Source organism: Colletes gigas, unplaced genomic scaffold (genome assembly GCF_013123115.1).
Source record: "Colletes gigas isolate AHSC1104 unplaced genomic scaffold, ASM1312311v1 Colletes_gigas_Sc00005, whole genome shotgun sequence".
Taxonomy (NCBI): Eukaryota; Metazoa; Arthropoda; class Insecta; order Hymenoptera; family Colletidae; genus Colletes; species Colletes gigas.
The window spans coordinates 3,244,444-3,271,829 of NW_025106634.1; the positions used below are offsets into that span (position 1 = coordinate 3,244,444).

Consider the following 27,386-nt stretch of genomic DNA (forward strand, 5'->3'; position numbering starts at 1 on the left):
AGCCAGAATTAACCTACCCTACCATATTTTAATAATTATCATAATGGGTGGTGCAGTGGTTTGCATACACACACCGAATACGTCCTTTTCCTATTACATTGTTTCATTACCTTCAGCATCATTTCCGTAGCAACATGGTTGTTATTAGTTAGCAAAATATAAATTTTTCATTTTTCCCTCGTGCACATTCTCGCTTTAAAATTGGGCTTGCAGAACATTCTACAGTGATTTCCATGGGAATTAATGGAGCAAAAGAGTTGAATTTGTCATAAAAGTTGAAATCATCGACGTGGTGGTTTATAGTCATCTGTAAAATTTTAATTCTTCCACGAAAGTTTGCCCCGATGATTCTTTGATGCAGCTTCCCGGAAGTGCCTAAAAATTTCAAGTTTATTGCCAAGCAAAATGAGAACGACGTAATCGGACAGAGGCGAGCATAATTCAAGGGGTAGTTCTTTGTTCGGGGGAGATCGCCAAGGATTTACAGTAGAAGTTACTTTTAATAAATTCTACTCGAACGTTCCGCGAGAATAGGTCACAGGAAAAATCTGATAAATGAACGTTTTATCAGCCTTAAAGTCCGCGTCGTCCCCTTTTCTTAGAAAAAGCTGCGACTCGACAGTCAAATTTGATTTTATACGTAAGAAGTAAATTCCTCGGTCACGAGAGGAAAAATATATTCTAGATCCCTCGTGGTTGTTATTATTCGGTAAAAATTATAGTACAGTAGTTGTTTATGCATAATACCAACCCAACGAGTATGTTTGCCACGATATTGCCATTGTTTGCAAGATCCTTTGGGAAAATGCGGACTATTCAGCAAGCTTTTGAATATCCGGTACTAGTGTTCTTTGGGATAAGCGAAGTTCGCCTCTCTTCATAATATCGAGACGGTTACGAGTTTTTGATAGCAGAACTTTTAGATGAAGAGTTCGGTAAAAACAGATTCAACCATATGAGGAGTGGGAAATCCAGTGGAAAACAATTTTTCCTCCCTTAGGAAGTACACGAACTTTGTTTTCAATTTTACTACTAATACAGAAACTTTATTATACGTTTTTTGTGTCTAGTTTCCGTTGTTAAATAATTCCATTATTCTATCGAACCTTCCGGCGATGTAAAATATATCGAAATTCGTAATTAAAATTTTACGTATGGAGCCTCCAATTGCGAGGTACGTTTAAGGATCCACTACAATTGCTTTAACGAAGAGTTCATTATAGATTTTATTTTGATTCGGTGGTCGCGTAACCGACTTTCGGGTTCATCCCGTTCCGCTCCACAAAAATAGAGTCTATGATCGTTATGCTTCGAAGATCAATCGTTGACTGTTAAGTTGGCCGACCCTTAAAAATCTTTTTATCCATAAAAGCCGTCGCTTTCGCCGTTTATCCCTAGGAGTTTCTTTGTTTCCCCGCTCCATTGCTGCATCCGGATCGACTCGTTTCATCGCACGAGGGCCCTCTTCATCCGATATGATTCGCTCTGAAAACTCGGTGAAATTCTTATCGTAATTGCGACTCTCGACACAAATCCCGATCCCGTCGAGGGGCCCGCGATTAAGTCTGTCCATCGATGGGAAGGACGAATGTTTGCGAATAATTGCGAATTATTTCTTCTCGATCGAGGACAGAGAGGGTAGTTTCATCGCGTGTCTCGTAAAAGAATTTAGAAGAATCAAGCAAAATTTGTATAAATTTCCCAAACGTTTCGTTTCATTATCGATTGGTGGAAGAGCGGCAGAGGGTAATCGATTTGTAAGGATTCTACGAATTCCCGGCGATTCAAAGAGCATATTCTATAAAAGCGTCGATCTTTTTATACTTCAGTCTGTCCATCCATTCGAGAGGAACAATACGTGTACGACCCACATTCGGTACAACAGTTTCTATTTACATATTCGATCTTTTTTCGTTTCTTCGAACATTGGCGTGCACTTTCGAAAACGAAGACGATAGTTCCGGAGGAAAACGAACGATCGATAGAACGACGACGTTACTCGCGTTTTGGTATCTTTAATAATCCGCCGATGAATAGTACAGCGGCAGCTTTACTACAGGCTGGGGGGCCGTTCGTTCTTTCCAACCCCTGAATTAGAATTGAAAATCAGACGAGGAGAAAATTCCGGTCGACATATCGTCGGATGGAACGCGAGCTGCCGGGTGTTCCGGGGTGGGTGGGTTGGTAAGTTTACGATCACCCGTTGCATAAAGTTCGTATAAAGGCCCGTCGTCCGGCGTACTTTTAGTTTTATTTAAGGTCACCGCCATCCGTGGACGACGACTGGCCGTTATTGAATATCAATACTTACCATAAATCGCGGCGACCGGCGTCCGCGTTCTTCCGCGAGATTTTCCTGCAATTGAAAGAAGGAAATCGCCCATTTACGGTTTATTCCCGTCCGCGGGAAACGTTTGCAAGTATAATGCGCGAATAACGCGCGCCGCTCTCGGAATCGACAACTGCCCCCGGCCCGCTGATAGAAATTATGGTGGAAATTTTGGTGACGATAATGAATGTGGATTCAATATTCCGATAATGGCCCGGACGAGACGTAATCCTTTCGAATGCTGTGAAACCGCCGCACTCGCCGATGTTACGAGAAAATTATAGGCCCTGAGGCGAGTACCTCCGTTAAAATCTGTTTCAACGATCGTGTTGTTTGAAATGGAAATAAAGCGCGGGAAAATAGAAATTTACTACGATAGGTTCAAGTGAAAATGTCGTACAGTAGGGTGTGTGTTCCAAAATAGCAATTAAAGCTGTTTTAGTATTCTCTGTAAGGTAGTCACGAGACAGATTCTAACAAAATTACTTATTTATTATACTTACTATAGTTCTCCAATATTCTTACAATTTTTACAAACATCTATACTGAAATTAAAATTATGTTTTACCACTTGTCTTTAAATATATTTTCGAGTAACAAGCGAATTATTTTCGAGGTATTCCTTCATCTTGATGGCTAAAAGATCGTTGAAATCGACTTTCGGTTGTTTCGTGGAATACCCCGGGCGCGTGTCGTCGGAAACGTCGTAGCAAAAATGACATCGGCAGCTTTGTGCCAGGCGATATTCTCTGATTTAAAGTAACGAGCGAAAACCGTATCAAGGTATCGAATTCTCACATAGGAGTTCGACAGTCGATCTGCCTCGGGGCTGCATTATTCCGTGGCGCGCGAACGTAGGAGGACGACGGTGATAACGAAAATCTATTTCGTCGCTTCCGCGTTCCGCGCGGAGCGTGTGAAACGTCGTCTCGGCTCGTGCACGCCCGTTCCTCGCGACCATAGTCGCGCGTGATCATGCGAGCGTGAGCGTTCGCCGCGTGCCTCTGCACGTTCCTCGATTTTCGCCAACCGATTCGTCGAGCGACGACCGCCGTATCGAGCCTTCCGCGTTACTCTTTATTCCGGTTCCCGTTCGCGGCGAAACCGCCGCGCTACCGAGACGAAATTCTCGTTAACGATAACGCTGAAATTGTATTTGCAATCATCGGTGACGCGCGGCGCGTCTGCCTTATCGAGTCCCCGCCACCTTTTTCCGCGCGTTTTCCAAACTCGGGAATTTAGCGCTACGCGAATCTATCTTCCTCGGCGCTTGTGTACCCCGGTATACGAGGGCCGTTCGTTGATCGCAGATTTGTGTCTGTTTGAAGGCGAAATTGGATTTAAAGCGACTCGATTTTATCGACCCACGGCGAAATGAAATTTCGTCCAACTTTCGCGCGAGAATTGAAATCAACGTTTACGAGGAGGAGGGCAGGGGCGAGAGTTGGGAATTCTTCTCGCGATGCGTCTCGAACGATTAGGATTCCCCGGAAGCACCTCGCGCAACTTTTATCGGTTCTCCACGGGGGAAACAAATTTATTAAACGTTTGTTCCCCGCGTCCCCTTTCGATTATCGCCGGCCTAACCGTCTTCCGCAACTTTGTTCCGTGGGATTGAATTTAGGCTTTGCAACGATAGCGCGAACTTTAAGCACAACAAGACCTCGAAGTTGTCGCAGACAAGTTGTCTCATGAAAGGAGAATCGCGTATTTCAACGTACGAGCCGCCCGACGAACAGAGTTTCCGGTCGCGTCGGGGATGACTTTTGCGGATTGTCGTTTCTGATGTATGACGAGCCGAAACTTTGCCCTCGCTTTAGTTTATAGAAGCTTTGTACTTCTGCAACTTCCCTTTGTAAACAGGGAAGAATCGCCTCGAATGGAATTCTCGATACAACGCGTCTCCACGAACGTTACTATATTTTCACAAATAATTCTAGAATCACTAGACGCTTGTCCTTGTGTTGTTTATACATTTTTCGATCCGGGGAACGTAATTTCACGCTTCGAATCGCGTTGTAATTCCATTCTCTCGGGAGAACCGACACCAAAACGTGTTACAGCGCCGACTCAGTCTACGCTGTAAACTAATTGTCGAGCGTCTGCAGCATCGACTCGCGAAAGTGGCGGACACAAAGAGCACCTCGTGGATAGTAATAATTTTATTTCAGACCGGGAAGCTACGCGTTCCCAAAGTGCACCAACGAAACACACGATTCACGGACTTCGTTTCCTACGGAGAGTGTCTGGCGTTTCGTTTATTTATTTAGTTGTTTTTCGAAACGCGTTGATGTTCCCTCCGCCCTTTGTCGTTCCCGGGAAATCCCAGGGTAATACGAGATCCCGATGAACGAACACGGGGAGCTTTAATACCGATATCGGTGGCTCCGTCGCTCGGGGGCGTAAGTCGTCGAACGACGAATTCCGGCGAATACGCTGCGTGGAGCGACGATAAAACGCCGAAGCGCTTAACGGGGCCCGCGAGACAAATATTCATCGCGCGGCAAAGTCAACCGGCATATTTCGCGAACTGTCCACGTTGAAATATGCCCGGCCACGCAATTTTCGTCGCCGGTATCGCCACGGATCCCCGGTTTTCCCCAGTTTTGCCCGAAACTTTCGTCGCTTCCGCGGCTGCCGGACTCCACTTTGTTTTCCCTGAAACTGGAACAGTCGAACCGTCGATTAAACTGCAATTATTCACGGGCGTAGCGCGGAAAGTTTCCTTAAAATTTATTCAAATCGGTCACATAAATTACCGCGGACGCTCCGGAGCCCGCCGGTGTCCTCCGAATTCCATTCCCTGATATTCACCGAGATGTTCGGTATTTCGGTCGGTCGAGCCAACGTTTTAATTCGCTCCTATTATACGTTTCAACGTACGAGCTCTGTAAGATCGCTTTTTAATTTAAAAGTTGGAAAATTCGATGGTTCGAATTGCAAGAATTAGTTTTTATATCAAAATTTATTCTGTAAACTAACGTGTTAGATCTAAGATCATACTGTCTATAAATATCACTATAGTTATTAAGAGTTGCTTGTATACTAATATTTTTCACTTAATTTGCATTAGCTGCACCCCAAAGAGCTTGGTACACGCGAAAGATATTTTTTCCTCGCTGGAAGAAGAAAGTTTACTGCCAGGGATGTTAAATCAGATCGTTGCATCCGCCCTGGATCTACGGTGTACATATATTGTAACAGCTGCGATCGTCGTAACATTTATAGTGTTCTAGACGAAGGCTTCATATTGCGTGATACACTCGGGAAATATCGTGTACTATGCTTTCGAGTGTATACTGTAAAATGGAGTTCTGACGAATTGGCTGCTCCCGATTCTCTTCAAGTCCGCGCTGTACGGAAGTAGCCTATACCTTACGCGCGTTGTAAAACCGTATATATTGAGATAATACTGTTTGATCAGAAGCTAATACAAACTATGAGATTAATTACACTTACGTTAATTTCTACATCTAGGACTGCGTGTTATTGCTAAACTTTGAAGCCTGCTTGCCGTTGGTAGTAACGAGAACTCTGATCGCTTCCAGACTAATGTGAAGCCCGATCGCTTCCACTAAACTGTTCTCCGGGAGTGTTATTAGAGAAGCGAACACTTTGATTCTCGCTGGATCGAGATCGTGTTCTGGCAAGATTACTCTATGGCGAGCTGCTCGACCACTCGATTGCAATATACCGGTTTAGCGTTGCGCATTCCCCCATAGATCTTTTGTTTCTCGCTAGGACGAAGCGTTTCAGTCGCTGGGAACATTTTCGAATTGATAAATTTATTATAGAATTATTATCTTAACAAATATTATAGACTCTAAGTATCAAACAAGGTTAGGTCTGGGTTAGGTTGCATCTTCGAGAGAATAGGTCCATAGACTCGATCAGGAAGAAAGACCAGTGAGAGAAACATCTTTGCAGCCGTTGCTAGACTCGAGTAGGCCTTTCCAAAACCTTTTATTCGAAGACTAGTTATTTGGTGTAGTCGATAGAACTTTGTAATCTTCGTACGAAGAGGTCGTAGGCCTTTTGAAGTAGGCTGAACGTACGTCAAACGGAGGTATTGTCCAACGAAAGGCTGATCAAGCGGCGTCGAAACGGTGAAAATAGGATCGTCCCCGTTTGCAGATCGAGTTTGACTCGCGGAAGCGCACCCCCGGGATGCGTGCTGGCGACGAGGGTACTCGAAGAACGCCGAGATAAGGTGACACGGCGTTATAAATGTATAAACCGACGCTTTTTCATCCGCGTTTATCGTCCTTAACGGCGGACTTTGAAAAAGGTTCCTCGAGTCCAGGAGCGACAGCGATCCCGTCGCGATTGCCGCCTCGCTTCTAACGTCCCTTAACACCGGAAGCTCAAAGGGACGAAGGATCGCGACGGGAAAAAATTACGTTGCTTCCCTTTAATAGATCTCACGCCAAGATCTGATTTAACGACGGTTCCACGCGGACGAAAACGCTCGGGTAAATCGAGACGCATCCGCGAACATCTTCGTCGCGAACTCGTTAAGGAGATTTTTAATTAGAGCGTCAACAGAATTACTGCGTAACGTGGTGAAACTGTTGATGACACCTCTGTCAACGAACAAATACACTCCCGTCCATAAGTCACCGGACACTTACTCGTTTTCAGCAAAAGAATGATTAAAACACAGATACAACTCTCTAGCTTGATTTTATTGTTAATCTTATAATATTTAGGTATTTTACGATAAAGAAGTAGTGGAGAAATGTCAAATATCTTACCGAAATGTCTTATATTTTCTTTTCGTCAATATATCCGCCGCGTGCGGCTATCACTGCTTGGACTATTCGTGGCATCCTGTCGAGTAATTTTTTTAATTTTTCTGGATTTATTGTTGTCCAACTTTTTTGTAATAGTTCCCATAAATGCTTTTTTGATTTTGGACACACTTTGCGTACGTTTCTGTCTATTTCTTCCCATAATTTCTCTATTGGATTAAGATCGGGTGATTGCGGAGGCCATACCATAATTTTCAATTCATGATTATTTTCTAGGTCTTTTAAATAATTTGCACAAATTTTTGCGGTGTGTTTGGGATCATTGTCCTGCATAAATATAAAGTTTCGTCCTATTAAGCGTTTTCCAGACGGCACTGCATGGTCATGTAAAATTTGCAAATATTGTTTTTTCTTTAATATTCCCTCGATTTGCACTAAATCGCCAGTTTGATTTGCCCCAAAACAACCCCATACCATTACAGACTGACCCCCATGCTTAACGGTTGGTACAATACAATCGGGAATTAATTTTTCACTTTGTTTCCTACGCACATGGATTCGTCGTTTTGTACCAAACACCTCAAACTTCGACTCATCGGTCCACAACACCTTTTCCCAATCTTCAGCAGTGTAATCTTTATGTAATTTTGCCCACTGCAGCCTTTTTCTCTTATTTTGAGTCCTTAATAACGGTTTTTTAACTGTAACACACCCGCGAAGCCCTGCTTGCAAAAGACGCCGCTTAACTGTTGTCGTACCAATTGGATCCTCTCGATCTTTGTTAACTTCTGCCGCAATTTCTGTTGATGTCATCCTCCTGTTTCGTTTACTTAACGTTTGTATATAGCGGTCTTCATTTTCTGTTGTTTTTTTGGGCCGTCCAGTTCGTTTTTTATATTCAAAAGTATTAGTCTCTGTTAATTTTTTCACTGTATCATGCACTGTTGATTTCGGAATTTTAGTTTTTATTGCAATTTCCCGCACAGAATAGCCTTCTTTAGCAAGAGTAATAATACTCGAACGCTTTTGAATGGATAATTCTTTTCTAGAACTGCTCATACTGATCACATGCACTGTCAAACTTGAAATGAAGAAGAAACAGCGACTTCGCCTTCGCAGCTCCATGCTTATCTCTGTTTAGTCTAGAACTCCTCTCAAAGTGTTTATAAACTCTTTACAATGTTCCCAATATAGTCCTTTGATGGTTTTGAACGTCCAAAGCGAACAATTTATCCCAACATGTACCGAATGGAAATGTAACGAAATAAGTGTTTATGCATGCAGTTCCTTTTTTAAACTTTTATTTAAATAACTAATATTTATTTCTATTTTTATATACCGAAATTATCGTAAAATACCTAAATATTACAAGATTAACAATAAAATCAAGCTAGAGAGTTATATCTGTGTTTTAATCATTCTTTTGCTGAAAACGAGTAAGTGTCCGGTGACTTATGGACGGGAGTGTACGTTTCTTATTTCTCGTTACTTAAAAATTTAGTGTTGAATCTTTGCTGAAATGTTTAAAGATATATTCAACTTCGGTGGAAGGGAGAATAGCGTTCGGTTGAAATCGGAAGAGTTTTAACAGGTTGGCCAGAGGAGTTCCCGCTTCCAGTTTCGGGTGAATTCTTTTCCCAACGGGGTAGGAGGGCGGGGGGATGGGTAAATTCGATCATTAAATTTCATCGTTCGGAATAACGATCGCGATACCGTTTCGGGGAGTTCATTTTGAGAAACCTCATTTCCCGTTTGTCTGTCACGACGGCTTAAAAGCTTTCCATTCGAAGCGTCCGCGATGTCGTGGATCCCCGGTTGATTGACGCGTCGCGAATTTTCAAGACGATTTACGAACAGGAGGGAGCGAGACAGAGAGCGGTAAAAGAGTCGGGGGGAAAACGGCTCTATTTATTGACAAGTGCTCCGTATCGAGATCCACGGATCGCTTCGAAATGGAACCAGAATCAATCCGTGCCGTTCCATCGAGCATCGCTGTCATTCAGTATAAGCTTTAATATCCCGAGCTTTTTCCTCGCTGTTCTTCGACCGGCTGCTTCCCCGACCCATGCGAGCGTGCACGTTGCCGCTCGCGAACGCGCAGATAAAAAAGGAGCGATCGAGCCCCGCGCAAAATCGCGCCGGGGCAACCGAAATTTTCACGGATCATTTGGCTGATGGCATATTCGGCGGCAGCATTCCCAGCATATTCGATAACCGTTCCCGCAAGCTACGCGGCCGGGAAGGGGATCGAACGAGGGGGCAGGTGGCCGCGCGAGCGTGAAAGAACGCGCGAAACCCTGTATACCCGTCTCCCATTGCCACGCCATAACCCGGGCGTTTCTCTATAAATCTGTGTCGCTGCGCATGCAGCCCGCCCCGATGATGGTCCATCGAAAATATTCGATCGACCGAGCAAACTGCGAAGACTCGTTGACCTGCGAAACAAGTTGCGCGAGCGAGATTGGAAAAGTTAGGGGAAACGACGACGACGCTCGCGATAATATGGATTTCTTCGGGGGTGTTTCGCCTCGGTGTGTCGACAGGATCCGCAGGGGGGCAGAGTCAGCGAACTCGTAACCGGACCAGAATCGATCCAAGACACGATTCGCGGAAATTATTCGACGACTTTTGGAAGACCGGAAGCAACACGTGGGGGAAGTCTACGCACCTTCTTCCTGGCGTTTGCTACGCTATAAATCAGTCTGCGTTGCACTCGATACCGAAGATACATTGTACAATGGCCCATTTTGCCAAAAAGCTCGCCAATCGATTATAGACCTTCAAAGCTGACAAACTGTCATGTTTAATGTGTCAGGCACAGTTCATATAAACAAACATATTTAAATCATTTTGTCTGTAAAACACAAGTTATAAATGTAAACTTTGTGCTTCAACAATATAAAATATTTTTTCTACTTTACCAATTTTCAGGCTATTACGATACTTTTATACCCGTTCGCCATTTTTGATCCGCCCTTTTGTTTTCCGAAATTTTTACCAGCTTTTCGGCGAAATGGGCCACTGTGGATCGCGGCTTCGAAGGGTTTGTTTTAAAGGCAGCTGGATAACCGCGTACGATCGATTGATCCGTAAAACGTCGCTCGTATGATGTACGCTGACGCTTAAAAGTTTGGAGCGTTCTACGATTTATTCGAAATTAAAATTGTACTTATTCCTCTCTTTAAAATTTTGATATTCTCCTGCATCTTTCGAACTAATTTTTTAATGACCTCGACAACGAAGGATAGTAACCACAATCTATGCGTTTATAGGACACTCGTAAAATAACGTTTATTCGGAGCACTATTTCCCCAGTAACATGTTATTTCACTTTCTAAATACATATCGATATTCTTAAAAACAGTCGACGTATGAAATTTGTGAAATTTACCCAAAGTCGGGGTGTATATCTAATCCAGATGATCCAGTGGACATCGTTGATATTGGTCGTGGCCACTTGGAGGGTCTAAGCTCTTCCGGAAAAGATTAAGTTGACCTGTCAGTCGGTACAGTTAATACGATTAAGAACGATTTAAACGCGCGACGAAGTACTGTCGAAACGTAGCAAGGCTTTTCCAAACAGTTTATGCCCGATAGAAAAGCACTGGGAGAACTCGCGCCATGAGTGCCACTGGTCACACACTTCGTCGATCCTTTAAAAAAACACGTTCTATCGTACGATGATGCGTATTTAAACAACGACGGGTTCAAATTTGTTATTTAATTAACTCCGACGAACGGTTAGAATGGAAACCGAGTTTGTGTTTCATATCGGGCCAGGAAAAAATTAATTATTTCGTTTATAAGAAAAAAGGTGATATTTTTGATTAATTATTTCTGCTCGGAGATAAAGTTTTCCCTCTGTTCCCATCGTTTTGCGGTACTTTTTTAAATACGTTCGCCCGAACAGTGGCTTCCGTTGGCGCGTTGGGTGGTCGGACAGGTGTGCTCGTTAGGCTGAAATACATATTTTCGGGGCGCAATTTCTGCAACACGGCGCGCTTCGTCTTCTGTAGGGCGTCGCGTAACGTAATCGTCGGTCGTTTCGCGTCTAATTAGCGAGAGCATTAATCCCCGCCAAAACGCTCATACGGTACAGCATAATGTCCTGTAACTCCAGAGCGCCGTTTCGTCCTGCGCTCCGCCCGACTTTTCAAGTATTTTCACAATTCCCTCGACGGACTGCCGCGTTATCATCGAAATTGCCGTATTATGGAAAAATTTAATTAGTTTTTACCGACCGTTGAACGCTCCGGCATCGAGGGACAGGGTAGGGCTCATCGTCTCTGCGATGAGTGGTCGAGCTGCACGTACGCCGCCAGATAATAAAAGAAAGCGAGTGGTCTGCGGCCGTGTCCTGAATATCGGTAGTCCTCCAGGAATAAGACGACGAAGATGACCGTACCCCTCACCTCGCTTAAAAATTGCTGATTGCATTGCTTTTTATTTCCTACGCCGCCGAATCTAGGTCGGATTTATTATTCGATATTCTGTTTCGAACTCATCGTACGAACCCTATCCTTGCAAACGATTATTAAAATTCCTTCGTCGTTCACTACTTTTAGTTGGCCTCGAGTGATAAAAATGATCGAGTTATCCAGCAAGTGGACGGATGAGCAAGTTTGGTCGAGTGCTACAATTATTTTTAATTGATTTTAATAAACGATATTTACGAGGCAAGTTAATCAGTAGTAACTTTGAAATTAATTTATAACATTATATGAGAATGTTTAGAAGTAATTTAACGTGAATTTCAATTTAATTACTTATTCGAGAAGAAGATCTGTTTGTTTTTTGGGGGAAAATATTCACCGTGACGATGATTGACGGCGTTCCATTGCGAATCAATCGATCGCTACAATTTTTTTTTTTTTTTGTTCTACCACGTTCGGTGAATATGATGGGTACACGCGAATTCAATTCAATGTAGGAAGTTTACGGTCAAAATCATCGGACCCTCCTAACTACGTTAAAAGTTTCCAAAATAAGAGCATTCGCTTTCGCTGTGCGTTGAAATTTAAATCAATATTAGTGCACTACAGGACAAATGTTTAGCGAAATTATTAATCAAAACCAACAAGTAAAACTAATAAAACGAGCATCGACTGGGGCAAGCTAATACGTACAAGAATTTAACGTATATTACCCCTAGATTATAAATAATTTTTCTCCAGCAAAAAAAGTGCAACGAGTACGTATTACAACCTTAAAAAAGGAGGACGTTTTATCGATCTATCCACCCCAATATGCACGAGAAGAACAGTCTATTAACCTATCGTGTAACAAGCCGAGAAAAAAAGTTCCCTACAAAGTTCACCGAAGGAATTTTACAGAATTAGGGCATAACATTCTAAAAAGAAGTCTACATTATACCCAAGATATTAATAATGTAATACGTACCAGCAAAAAAGTGCGGGTTCATATTAAGAGCGTTAAAAAATTAGCACCTTTTATCGATCTATCCGTCGTTGTTACGGTCTCCTTGTCTTTTTTTCTCGTCGACTACAAAATCATTCGCTCGTTTATGGGTTGATAAAAATACGTAAAACGTCGAGCGTCGAAAGCTTCGGGGTTGTCGCGTCTCTCGACGCTAAGATGATCATTGTAACCATCGCGGACGGTGGCCCATTTTCAAATAACAAACGCGCCGTAGACGGAGCGCGGCGAAGATGGTTGCTGCGGCGTGTGCCGGTAACGATCGCAGGTCATTAGCAATGCTAATGCACCTTTCGACTGATGAGGCACCGTAATGCCTCTGGTCGGCCGGGCTTCCACTTTGGAGCATTTCTCAGCGAGGCTACTTTGGAACACCCAACCCATAAGGCTGGTTGCTCGGTCGGTTGGTTGCTGGGCTGCTACCGTACATTTCGTCGGGACTATTGGCTTCCTATTAGGATCGAAGTCCCGTAACTAATTCCCTAGAAATTAGAATTCTCCCGATAACGGAGCTACCCGTAAAACACCCGGGCTCCTAATTGCGCGTGAAACTGAAAGCTTCTACCGATTCGGTAAATAAAACCGCCCGCGACAATTAAGAAACCAAGAGGCGAACTTGCGCTGCTTCGTTGTATATAAATTTTAAGAAACGAAAGGTGTCCTTGCCTTTACTGTTTAAGAAAGTGTTCCGCCTAAAAGGAGGATTCGTCCGGAAGGAGTAATTTTTCAGACGCCATTATCGGGCGACATCGAAGCGTTTCGAAGTTACGCGTGGCTGTTATGGTCGCTGTTTACGATAGCCCGTAGAAGTTTATGATTAAAAACTGGAGGGTTCGAGGAACCTTAACCAGTACGTTTCGAACTTCTTTTATGTCTTTCCTCCCCGAAACGAGGCGATTCCCAGCGTTTCCTCGCGCTACAAATTTTTCCGGTCCGGGTAAAGCACGTAAGGGAATTCCTACGATTCCTGGAGCACCATTTTCTTTCGTTATTACGGCCAGCCCGCGGAGCATCTGGCCACGCTGATGGCGCTATTAACGAAAAGAACTGCTGTAACGGAGTCGGTATCATACCCAGCCACTTTAAACTTGTTTGCTCGCCATCGACCGATTACGTAAACGCGACGGTACGTGGGCTTCTTAAAAAACGATTACACCGTTCTAGACGGTATCGTATCGAGCCACCTCTTTTTGGCAATAGCTATCGATCGTACAGAAATTGTTGCCATATTTACCGGAATAAAAAGTAATAAAAAAAAATTGATTTTCGAATATTCGTTTCTAGATTTCAGTTACGTTACTCTCGCGCCTTTGCAGAAGCAGGCGTACGTCAAACAACTGCATCGAGACGCGTAAAACGTCCAAGTTTCGTGCAGAGGCGTTTGAGTGGCTCGCGAACTCTGCGAAGAAAGCGTAATGGCCAGAATTTCTTCTCGCGTTTCATGCTTCGACCAACGGAAAAACGAACCCTTCCTTGATCGTTTAATTGCTGGAGATGGAAAGCGGTTTTTTTTTTAAAGGAATTTTTCTTGCCCCGGAAGCTTACGGCCATTAACGTCGTAACTCATTGTGAACGAAGGAAAACTCACATCGTTGCTAGGATCTTAAAGAACTGTTACGTTTTAAGTAATGATAAAATTGTCGTACGGGACAAACTTCATAACTCGAATTTATCGTTTGCCCGGTTTCGGCATAATCGGCGTGTAAAGGATGGTAAAAATATTGCGTCGAATGTTTGAGGCTGGTGGAAATTTTCGGTGGAGCCCGGTCGCGGCTAATTTCCTTGCTCGCGTAATTAGCCCGCAGAAACGGCAGACAATTAGCGACCTCGAGGCGATCACGGAATCAACCGACGAAGGAGGGTCGGTGATAACTTTATTCGGACGAAATCCTGACCGAGGTGGCTACGTTGCGGGGAATTTCGGCTGCGCGACGTAGGTCTACGGATAGACGAAAAGGGGTTGAAGAGGAGGACAGGGACGAAGCCAGGACATTGTTAACAGCATTGCTGCCTAATTAACCGCAAACGCTTTCAGTGGGTTTCGCTCGGTCTATTGTTTACATGCGGGCATGCCGCCTGTATGATAGTGCTCGACGACCGAACCAGCTGAAATATTTCCATGGAGATTCTCTGCCGCTTTGTGTCACGCATACACGCGTCTATCCGGATCGGAGTGTAGCTCCCACAGGGCACGTCCACAGGGTTACGTCCACTCGTGGCCAATGCCTTCGGGAAATGTCCAAAGTAAACTGGTCGATTCCTGAATCCTGGCTGCCTCGTCTGGGGATACTTCTTTTCTTGATTATCGCGTCGAGTTCCCGTTTCGAGCTTGAAACACTCGGAAAAACTATGTAATTTCGCGACATGGAACCTCCTTGTGCTTTTTTTTAACATACTTTTAGCAGAATCGAAATTTTAATTCGTATAAGATTTCTAAGATTGTTTCACGCTACATTTACGGATGAGAGCAAACTCGAAGGTAGATAATACAGAAACTTGACTTAAATGGGAAGTAGTTAACTTACCCCCTGCATCGATTTCAATCTCTTTTCATAGGATGGTAAATTGCAAGGTTCTATATGCAAAATACTGGGCATAATAACTGGATAATTGTAGAGATACGAGTAATTATAGTTACGTACACTATGAATGGCAATTTGCGTTATTAAAGTGGCTCTTGGTGCAGACGTTGTAAGTTCTTCGTGCACTCGCGTCTCCGGATATTCTTTCCCAACTGTATTAATGGAACGATTTCGAATCGTGTTACGCGCTAACAGCATAGAAACGGGCATCACGGATATATTCATTGATGCATAGCACAAACACATTGTCCCTCTCTCTCGAACAGAGGAACACGTTTCCATTGATTTCGCCCCGGTTCGATAAAGGTCAGCCAATAATTTGTAGGTCCGTGTCCATGTTAATAACAATAACCAACGTTTCGTAGGAACCTTATTATTCGTTTTTGACGGTACAGGTGGCTTTTACGGATAAATGGTTACTCGTACAATTAATTTCTACGCCTAATACACCGCGACGGAGCAACAAATTAACATGGCGCCGTTGCAGCGTAAAGCAAAGACAAAGAACTGCAGGCTGTTGGAACTGCAATCTGCCCGCGGTGTTACGCGTTGGGGCAGGGTTTCATTAATTTTAATTGGCGACGGGAATGCGCGCGATATCGGCGGGGAGGGGGGTGGGAAAAAGGTCGACGGTGGAAAGAATTTCATTTCGAGACGATTATCGTGATAACGAGCTTTGAAAATCAAGGAAATTGTATCAGAGACGCCGGCCGACAAGTCACCCGAACCTCAGCAGCCATTAGTAACTTAGCCGAGTGATAATAAGCCACTCGGAATGCTCGGCCTTCTCGTTCGCCCGATATCCTTAATTCCGAAAGCTCGTTGCACGGTAAATAGAGCTTAAAATTAAACTCTGGCAGCTTTCTTATCGCGCGAAGAATCTTCGTACCATACATAATGCGATCTTGTTATCGGGCCGCGTTATTTTTAGCCGGAATTACATGCGCACACGTATGTACTCACCCAGTGGTTCTCAATGCTAGGCTTTCCGCGAATCCCCTAGATCAACCCTTTGCACTCCGCTTTCCCCTCGAGAGAGACGTCCAGCAAAGAATTTGGATGTACCTTCTAAGGAAACACAACGATATTATTGTTTCAAAATGATTATTTACTATCTATTTCGTAAGAAAGTGTGCTTGACTTGGTAGTGGATAGAAGAAAAGTCTCCGAGTGCAAGGGGTTAAGACGAGGTACCAACCCGTCCAGATCACCGAGATTATTTAGAAATTATTCGTGGAATAGGAAGCTTTTCCTAACTCAAACGTCACGACATATCGAAACAGATTTGGATCGAGAGCAAAGAATTATATTTTTAATCCGAACTCGTAGTTGTAACTGCATTCGTCTTTCTTAGAGACCTTCGTCGGTCGAAATTGCTTACCGAGCTCCTGCGAGTCGAAACCTCGTTAAGAAGAAACTTTTATAACTCGAAATATTTTGTATTGCCCCTTCAACTCACCGAGGTCTGAATATACTTAAAAAGTAACAAAATTTAATTTATTTGCTCGTCAAGGGTCCATCGATCTAACATATAAAAGCGAATGGTTCCCCTCAAACGCATGCATGTTTTTTAAATATTTTTCCACAAACAGTATTAATTTTTTGAAATTTTCTGCTGGATTCAAACGAAATTAAAAGTTCACAATAGGTACTAAAATTGAGAAAAAAAATGAGTAATACAGAGTAATATTGATGAAACTGAAAATTTCAGTCGTTCCACATTGTCAAACGTTTTGTTAGCTTCCAGTTTCGTTTTCGATGTTTTTGCCGCTGGCTGTATAAAACATTTATAACGAGTACTTTAATTAGAATAAAATGCTACGAAAGGCATATTTTCTGTCTCGCTGTGGAACCGAGTTTTTTGCTTTTTTCCCGCGAGTCCACGGATCCCGGAGGGTTGGGGAACTGCAGTTTGAGAAACACTGCGCTAACCCGTGTCTGTCGAGCGTGCAGAAGCCGCATGGCCGACCATGTATTCCGTATGCATCTGGGCCAAATTCCCCGGGCACTGAATTAAAAACGCATTTTGTGCCTGAAATTATGGTCTCCGCGTTCGCGCGCGCGAGTTTTTCCTTTTTTGCGGACCGACTGCTCGCGATCGTGCGCGGCTCTCGAACTTGCATTTAACTCTTTTATTCCTACTGTATCCGTACACGGTTGCACATATAAAATTATCGAATAAAATATTACCGTCGTTCAGATTTTCGAATCTTCGAACACGAGTCAGATCCTTCCAATCCTGCATAAAAGTCGGTAGCATAATATTATTATATACTATCGTATGCATTTTAATATACATTTAACATCCGCGCAATTATTTTCCACAATCTTATCCGGAACTTTAAAATTCGTTATTCTCCAGAGGATCTAAAGTGCTCGTTTAATTTTGTTCAACGGTATATTTGTATTTTCTTCTCGTGGAATTTATTCAACATCACGAAATAGATTCGAGTGTTTTACCGCCGAGTGGCTCGCCTAAGTGCTTGGGCACGTTCCGCGGGAAACGTTGAATTTCTGTTGTTATTGCACATTTCGACGTCGAACCGTTTTTCTGCGGTTTTCTGAGCCCTTGAGATCTATTACAGTTTTTGGATCTTAAGGACAGTATCGAACGCGTTACGCTCGTCAAGTCGATGCACAAGAGTGGGAACATCCATAATAATGCACCAGGGCCGACGACGTCGAGACAGGAGTCCGCAATCGAAACTGCTTTCCCCGTTGTTCTCGGCGACGATGTAAATGGGTCAGAAACCGTGCGCGATGATTAAACACCGATCGCTGTCACTCTCTCCATTTTTCCGTCGTTTCGTTCCACTCGCGGCACTCGGCGACGAAAGCCATTATGGCGAAAAGCTGCTCGATACACATAAACGATTATAAATAACTCGAAATCGATAGTGAAAAAACCCCCGGTTAAACGATCGCTCGTAAATCAATCCGGGCGTCATTAATTTATACACGAGCGCCCCGTCTCGATAACGATGTGGAACCAGCGACGCCGGGAAAAGAGAGTCCATTAATTATTTTTTTTCACGCGTCGCGTATCGGAAAACCAAAAATGGGTTATATATTCCCGTAATTGGGGAGGAGAAGGAAGATTCGCCGCGAATCCCTCTCGAACGCTGCCCTTGTTACCAGAGTACAGCAATGTTTCTTAAGATGAACGTTTCTCCAGGGTCGACACGTTCATCTTTCGTTAAGGGGTGAAATTCGACACCAAATTCACTTCTATTCGTATTGTTTGTTTGTACGACTGCGATAAAACTGGATCATAAATTGTTTATTTAACTGGAAATGAATTTAAATTTGTATACAGGGTGTTTGCATAATTACTATTCCATGTTTTCGTGAATAGTTGTTTTCTCTGGAAGTAACTACGATATCGACTTGAAAGAAAATTTGTTTCAAGAGTGTTCTATCTTCCATTTGATGAAAATTACTAATACTATTAAAGTACTAACGTTTAGAGTAAAAGTAGGTTCTTAGAATTAAATGCTTGATGTTAGGAGGCTTTGTAATAATTCTTGACGTAATTCCTCGGTTTTTCAGGCTGAGACAAGACAAGGGTGGCGGCGCCTGGTGCCCGAAAAACATGGTCACGAAGGAGGGCAAGGAGTACCTGGAGGTGAATCTGCACAGCCCACGTGTACTGACGTCTACCAGGACCCAGGGTAGATTCGGGAACGGCCACGGGGTCGAGTACACCGAGGAGTACTTCGTCGAATATTGGCGACCGGGGTTCAACAAGTGGGTGCGATGGAGAAATCGACGTGGCATGGAGGTACGAACATACCTTCTAGCTGCTGGCTGACGATCGATTCGCGTCGGACCTTTTTTCCTCGATCCCTCCTCTTCACTCTGTGTTCGCAGCCACTCGTGTTCGTGACTGACTGCCTCTTTTACATTCGTTATGAATGCCACGCTCGAGGAATACGCGGGTGTCCTTTGATTCGACCGGACCTCCCCAGTAATCGATCCTCAGATCTCGTTATGCCAGAAATTTTTAATCCTTCCACCAACGCGCCAGTGTCCATATTAATCCCCTCTTACTATTTTCGTATTAAGTGATCGACAGTCTAGATAATTTTCATTTTTAATCCGGTGCAATGATCTTGAATCGAGGGAAATTAAATAGATTAAAGTACCAGAAGAATACACTTTTAATATAGTATTACAAAATTTTTATTCGATAAGAATTATTCGGTAGAAATTACTAAAAATTAATTTTAAATATAGCCTCGTCAGATTATAAATGAAACACTGAACGAGTGTTCCTGGTTCGATGTCTTGCGTTTCTATTAAAAGAAAAGTCATCTTCCTCGGCCGTGATTCAGTCCTGGATTCGACACTTTCGGAGGTCTGTTACTTTTTCAGATTCCACGCGACGCTCGTGCAAATATTACCGGCTCGGAGTCGGCGAACGAAATTAAATTCGCCCTCGATTAAGTTTGAACTTCGCCGCGAACTTCCTGCTCGATATCGTTACGTCGTATCCAATCTTCCACCGCGTTTACCGATTGGAACTTCATTTACAAATACGAGTCGCTGATCGTCTCTCCAGCGTACGTTCTTTTCGCGCTGCCTGATTTTCCATATCTAAACTCACCAGTAGTAAAAGGTATCACTGATAAATATGTCGAAAAAAATATTATATCGCCTCGAGAAACTTTTAAATTTACATGGAATTTACGTGAAATTAGTTATTGAATTTGCCTCTCATTCAGTTTTTCTTCATAAATTTTAACTGTAATATTCAGTTGCGTAAAATCTCTAGCGAATCGAACGTTCCAAGGCAGTCTGAGAAGGCACATAAATCGTCCATCGATATGTGAACTATTTCACAAAAGTGGTACAGCGAAAGTAAAAATCACAATTGCAAACATGAGAACAGTACGAATTTTCTAGACAGTAGCAATGGTTTTGCGTTTAAAAAAAATCTTTTAGATCATCAGCAGCATGTTATTCGGCAGACAATCGATATTGGAGGAAAGTTGTTGGTCACAGTCGATCGGTGGAACGTTTATCGTGCGAGTGGGCAATCGCGAAGCAATTTCGCAGCTAGAGACTGGCCGACAGAATTAATCCAGTGCCACTCTTTATAATTGCTCTCGTCAAGGAAATCGGATTACAGGTTCATCCCTTGCTCACCGGGACAAAGCATCGTCGGCGTAATTCCATTCTTTTGAACGGGCAAAATCTGCGCGTATCGCGGAAGCTTCAGCTGCGATAGCCTCGAGGCCGTTCGCCATTTGTATTCCCCGGATGGTGTGCCCCGTCCCTCGGTCGCCGTCGAGTGGACGTATCTATGTTGCAGCGGGCAGTGTCTGTAACCAGTGTAAACGGCCGTTACAACGGCCGACGTGTTAATTAACGTCTCTTTAGCATGATAATCTGTACGCGATATCCATTAGCTCGTCAAAATACATCATGCCGGTAAAGCGATTTACCGACGCCGATGAAATTACGGGGAACAGGCTCTTCGAGGCGTCGCCTTAAATTATTATTACGCGCCAGCATTCGGTGGGATCGAGACGGTCACTTCCGATAATGACGAGGATGAAGTTCATGCGACGTTACGTCGCGCGAGCTGGATATAACGTCGCCTCTGATCGCCCATCAGGATTACGGAATCACCTAATCATCCAGATAAATTTGTTCAATAACCCCTTTCGAGGTGTGATTTCTAAAACGTTATATTTAACGCGTGGATTTCTGGATTTGTCAGAATAAAAAGACTCGAATATAAGTGGAGTCAAAATAGTCTAAACACTAATCGTCGTGTGTGGGGACGTGGGACTTTGGGCCCAAATATCGATCGAGAGTTCTTTGTTAAGAATGTGCGAACGAGAAATACTCCAGGGAACACGAAACTCGTGTCGTGTCGGGGAATATCGGATCGAGTCGGCTCGGATCTCGAAAGTTTGCGTACCGTCGAGTCCCGAGAGTAACCTTCAGGTTCAGTTAGTATTCCGAGTCTCTGGGTCTTGTTTCTTTGTCCGTGGTTGATTTAATCGTTCGGGCTTCGTGAGTACAAGTAGTGTACCAACAACTCGAAGGACTTTAGCTTTACTTGCGAAAGAATAACGTTCTTCGCTCGTCGATATAATCAAGTGAGAAAACGTAGCCTAATACAGCAATGATTTGTAAAATAAGCATCTCTCTGGGTTTGATATGTTCACCTTTCGTACGGATCGAGCCTGTAAGTCCCTTCTCGCCTTCATCTTTTTCAAAATGTTCACGAATCACGTCAGGGTACTCATTTTACAAATCATTATTGTATTTCAAGAAGGGCGCCGGCGTCGCGAAAGTAATTCTCAACTCCGTGAGTCCAAGTTGCCTCGCGAGTACGTCGAGATTCTCGTTATTCAACGAGACTCCCGCTACCATCGGACGACTTCTGATATTCACCATGGCTTGGTGATTCTCTCCGGTTCGCGTTGTCTCTCTTCGGTACACACGCAGCCTTCTATGTCCTTGGCCGAGGCTCGTAGCCAGACGTTCTTCCCATTTTCACGCAGATTTGCTCAAAGCGAGGGAGCAGCTCGGAATAGAAACGGACGGAGAAAGGGGGACAAGAAAGAGCGAGACGGGAGAATTTAAGAGGAAACGGAAGTTGGAAGAGGATAAGAGAGAACACGAACGTTTACCCTGCAGCCTCAATCTGGGCGGCATGTGATCTTTGTGCACGAGCTCTTTCCCTTTACTCCTTGCACTTTGAATACGACCAGGAGAAACGAAAGAGCCTGACGGTGAACGAAACCCACAGGCTGGAGCGAGACCGGGTAAGGCGGGGGGGAGGAGATGGCGAAGGAAAAAAAGCAAAACGACTGTGTTATCGCCCCGTTGTACGTGACCCGAGCCCTCCGCAGGCATTTTTCTACGGCAGACGTAGTCGCCACTCCCACGAATAAAGGGGAACGGGCAACGAGAAGGCGAAACGAGAAAGGGCTTTTCCGTTTCCGATCGACCGTACGGAACATTTCCATGCCGTCGCGATTTCCTTTGCCCGCCATATACGTACACTACCGCCCAAAAGTTTGGAACCGCCGTCAGGAGTTCACCCCTCTCAGGTACCACGCGACACTGACATCTAAATTTGAAACGAAGCGTCGAAAATGGCGATAAAATTTGATCCACGAACGTGAAAACTTAAAACATTTTCAACTACTCGTTTCACATTTTTTACCATCCTTTCGAACGTAAATAAAGGAAAATCGAGGTTAATCGATGAAAACTTTTATTCTTTCCGCAACGTTGAAAACAACGATAATTGAAACACTCGTCACCGAGTTGTCATCGTCTTTTAAAAGTTTTATCAGGATACTCGTTGCGAACTTTTGGCCGGCAATATACGGCTAAATAAAAGTGAAAAAAAAAATGAGAGATCCGGCGCGAAAACATTTCTCGAAGCAGTTTCCTAAATGGTTTACGACGGGACACGCATATATCTGGGTTCGAATCCGGGAACTCGTTTCCAGAAGCGAATGAACACGCGTAATAAAAGCGTAACGAATAACCGTTGCGATAAAAAATATGTCCGTGTTCTTCTTGGTACGCGGAATGCGTTAAAGGATACGAAGCTGAAGATCGAGAGGGTCGTAAAACGGTGGGCGTAAAAATGCTCGGGGAAAACATGACTTCTTTAAAATGCTTTACGACGAACGTGCGTGAAAGATGAAACGAGTTATTAGGGGGAATCGAAGAGAATCTTGACCCGAAATTTGGAAATATTTTCGTGAGACTGAGCACCACGCTGACGATGAGAAACGTAGCACGAGTTCACGCTCGCGAGCCAGCGGACGAATTAAACCGAAAAGGAGGCTCTCATTTGAATTCAGAGAGGAACGGTGAAAGACCTGGACCAGCGACAGTATATAGATGCATTCTGATGAAAACGGAACGGAATACGGCAGTCCGGCTAGATACCGCCTCTTCCTTTTGCGTTAGGGTGCTCGTTGTCGTGCCTGCGGTGGGACAATTGCCAACGGTGGACGTGTTTCATTAACGTCGACGTACCGACGCCAGAGACGGAACTCTCTGAACCACCTTCATTTGCGGCGTCTTTCCACTTACGTTCGTTATAAAATGAGTATCAAGAAATTCAATTATCTCGGGGGGAGAATATTCCCAGCGAATCATCGCCGATACCGTATCATACTCCCATCAAACTAAAAAGTTTTCGTATTACGTGGTCATTCCGTGGAAAATATATTATCTGGAGAAGAACTGACACAAATCTGGTATGAAAATTGATAAGCTCAAAATTAATTTTAATTATTTTTGGCTTCTCGAAGCTTCGTATTCAAAGTGGGACACCGTTGCATCGTTCGACTGTTTCCTCTGATGATCGATCCTAAAAAATGTCAAACTTTGTGTAACGGATCGCGTGGAAATATCTTGTGGAATTTCCAGCAGAAGCAGAAGAGAACGAAGTCGTAGTTAGGATTCTATACGCGTGCACGTCCGCGTTGCAATTTATCAGCTTACGTTTCGAAAACTGCGGCCTTAATAGTTCCGACCCGGCAGGAAACTATTTAAGCGAACGAGATTTCGCGTAAACGTGCCTATAGTGTGGTAATTTTCGTGCGCGAGATTTATCGCCCGAGCTGCCGGGATTCTAGCAAAAGGAGGACACTACACGCGAGAAACAAGACACGGTTGCTCCCCAATGATAACATTCCCAGAGGTGTGTCGCGATAAATCCGCAGGTGAAAGTCAACATGTACCGTTGTTCCGTGCGAGACGGGGGTGAAATACACATATCCGCGTTTCTCCAGACCGGAATAGAGTCGTGGTGCAACCTCGCAGCCTTCAACCCTTAAGGGGCTAGTCCCGCTTTTCGAGCCAATATTTGGATCGTCTTCGCGAATTTTATTACAAAAAATTATTAAACAAAATTGGGTATACATGTCTTAGTGTATACGAAACGATTCAGCGAAGAAAATTTAAAACTATTTTCAGGAAACAAATTTGGGTTGATCGAGAATAAACATATACTTCATTTTACAGACTCTGGTAATTACTGTTACGAATATAGCAAGAGGAATTGTTGGGGCCTCTCCGCAAGTTTAAACTAAAAATTGCTTAATATATGTCAATATTAAGTAAAATAATTCACTTGAGATCGAGAGTCCACTTATGGGTTAAACAGTCTTTGGTAGCGATTCAGTCGCTGTTGGCCATCCAAAGTATTTAAATTTGAGACATTGAAATTCGCGAGAGGCACGGAATGATTCCTTCGAAATCACTCGATAAACATCACGCGGGATTAATCACGTCGTCTGGTAAAAAATGATTAACGGGTCCCGTGGGTGACGTCGAAACGTGCGTTTGGCGGAGAGACGCGGACTTTTGTTTGACTTGACGACCGTTCGCTTAAGTCCACAGATACGGACTGTAATTTCCATCGAAATTTCAATCTCGTTTATCCGTAAAGTAACTTCCATGAGCCCTGTCCGTCGCAGTCGGCCCCCTCGCCCCCTCATCGTCCGTGCCGTTCCACCCCTCAGGCGATCGTCGCGGGGACTGGCAGCACGTATCGAATTTTAATCAATCACCGATAGGGACAGCCAATTCCAAAGCCAATTAACATATTCATTCCGTGGGCCTGCCACCCTTTTTCCACTGATTTCAGCGAAATTCAAATTGCAATATGGTGAGCGCCATTACGAGCCGCTGCCGGCCGAGCACCCGCACGGTCATTACGCGGCAGTCATTACCGGACGCGTTCGTTCGCGATAATATTGCTCGAGTCTGCAGAATTAAAAAAAAAAGAAGCGAGAAATTTAAAAACAAAAAAAAAGTTCTACGCGAAGAGAATCGGGGAAACGTTAGTCTCCGTTGGCGAAGACCATCGGCCCCCACCCCCCTCCCCGGCTGACGAAGTGAATTTTGATGGTATCGCTTTATTAAAACGGTTCTCAAACCGCGACGCGGAGAAAGCCGCCCCATTAAATACCCGCCCAGGTTCGGGGAGTCGTCAAGTTTATACGACTATTCTCCGGGCTTTTAATCGCGAATAAAATTTCCCGACGTCCGCGGATTCCCGTCTACGGTACGAAATTTCGTTCGAAAAATAGCCCGAGCCGCGGGAATAACGGGCGCGGCAACGAGTTTCTCAACGAGAAAACTTTTTGAGAACCATCGCGCGTAGTCACGCTTAACCCTCTAACGAGGCGCGCCACCCCCCTCCGGGGTGAGCGTAATTGCCGAAACGAGGATTTAATGCGGGAAAATAAGCAAGCGTATCGGCGGGAGAGGCGATATCATAAATGGAAATTCAATAGTATCGCGCGACGACGCGTACGGGAAGTGGAGAACGACTCTGTGGAGGCGGGCAGTAGTTAAAGGTCGTTTATGGTCAGACGCCGACGGAGTCTGTTATTCGATACGGAGCGACGAGACACCACCGTCGTCGCCGCCGCTGCGGTTTATCGTTCCTTCCATCCGTCGGATTTGCGGCGCGTTTGAAAAATCAACAAGGTCTCTCGAGCTGGAGGGAAATCCTGTTAGGCTCTCTTGTTTCATCCTGGTGATGAACTAAGGAGAGAAATAAAGTTATACGCGACCGAGCCGGCAGACATTTCTATCCTCTCTTCGCCCACGCCTCGGTGCCTTTCCAGCAGGAAATTCAATGCTCGACACGGGGAAACTAGAAAATTTCCCTCGGCCTGCTCGAACGCGCAAATGCACTGGGTGTCCTCTGAAAATTTCTCCCGGGACGAGTCTTGACCGAGGCTCTCAACGCGAATTGTAATTGGGATCGTCCCTTTCGAGATAAATCGTGCGATCGTGCCTCGTAAGTTGGTACGAATTTTTATTAATTTATATTCTTTGAGATAGGAGAGAGCAATTTTACGAGACTCTATGTTGAGGTTGTGGATAAACAGATCGATGCTTGTTGGTAATTGGATATCTAAAGGTATTAGAGAGTTGATTACAAAATGTGATTTAAATCTTTAACAATTCCAATGTGAGCTGAAGAAGAAAATGAAATCACTCTTCAGAATTTTACGAGAATACCAGGCAGGGAATAGCCTCTTTGACAATGCTTAGGAGAATATTTGGGAAACCTAGAATTCGGACTTCGGCTCTAGACATTCTTTCACATACTCTTTTCCAATTACGAACCCCTCCTGAAGGAGCATAGCGAATTAACTTTCCAATATTGGAAATCGTTAGATATTTAATTCGCAATCTCTCGCGCTCCCTCATTTTCAAAAATTCATATCGAGTCTACGACGTTCTCCTATTCCTACCCGAAGAATATAATAATTTCAAGCTAGACTAGAATTTTGCAACGAATTTGTTACAATATTACTGTGTATTCGTTAAATTTTTTCCGGGGCAGATAGAGATTTCCACAGCCAGAAAAACACAAGTTTTGATATTTTTATTTTTACCCGGTGAAAAAATAACGGTATTAAAAAAAAATTTCAACGAAAAATCGAAGAAGTTCCCAAAAGCGCTATAATAGCTTTGCCGGGGTGATAGGGACGATCGGAAAGTGGATTACGGATTTTTATGAAATTGTATGGTACGTTTGAAGCGCCGCTGTAAATTCTAGTACAAAATTCAAGCACGAACAGTACGACCTAACAAGTTCGTTAAGAAATTCTATCGTGGTGTACGGAGACTCGTTCGACCCAGTGTATGCATTATTTCGCGGAACACACGCGGACGTGTATAAATTATCGTCGACACGGTAGCCTCGTTAAGTGTGCGAGGACCCGTACAGGATCGAGCCGATATCGATGGATTACGGATTACCGGCCCGAACGTGGACACCCTATTAGCAGATTACCGCGCGGCCTGGAAACAATTTTCTACGGCCACACTTCCTCCCTTCCTGTCTCTCTTTCTCTCTCCACCGTCCGTGGTCCGTGTCCTCTTTTTTCCCCGACGGCCAAGTCTGGCTTTTTTTTCTCTTTCTCTCCCCGTTCCTTTTTCGCGACTCCATCAGAGCGCAGGCTCGATCGGTGAGTGCTTCCATCCGGACGAGGGCTCTCACCCCCGAGGCGCGGAAAGGAAGGGGTTGAATTTTGTTCCTTTTTAGCCGCCGTCGCTCGGTCTCGCTCGATTTTCGAAATATCGGCCGCTCGAGCACACGGAGGGAAATCCATTTCGGCGTAAACGAATAGTTACAACTCGTCGCCGACGGATTCCCGCCCCCGAAATCGAAATTCTCGCCTCGAAATCATCCGTTGTCTCCAGCATTTCGCGCCCTTTCCTTGCCTCTATCCAGACCTAATTCCCCTACAGTGACGAATTCGAAGGTTTAATGTCTTC

General features: G+C 44.2%; 1 protein-coding gene across 1 annotated transcript in view; it reads left to right on the forward strand.

Annotated features, from left to right (window-relative positions):
- The window catches only part of LOC122395078 (discoidin domain-containing receptor 2-like), a 151,926-nt gene that overhangs the window by 58,747 nt on the left and 65,793 nt on the right, over window positions 1-27,386 (forward strand). Inside the window, exon 4 of the mRNA XM_043392391.1 lies at window positions 18,648-18,879. Within this exon, the coding sequence (XP_043248326.1) occupies window positions 18,648-18,879 (232 nt within the window). The remainder of the gene's footprint in view (window positions 1-18,647; window positions 18,880-27,386) is intronic.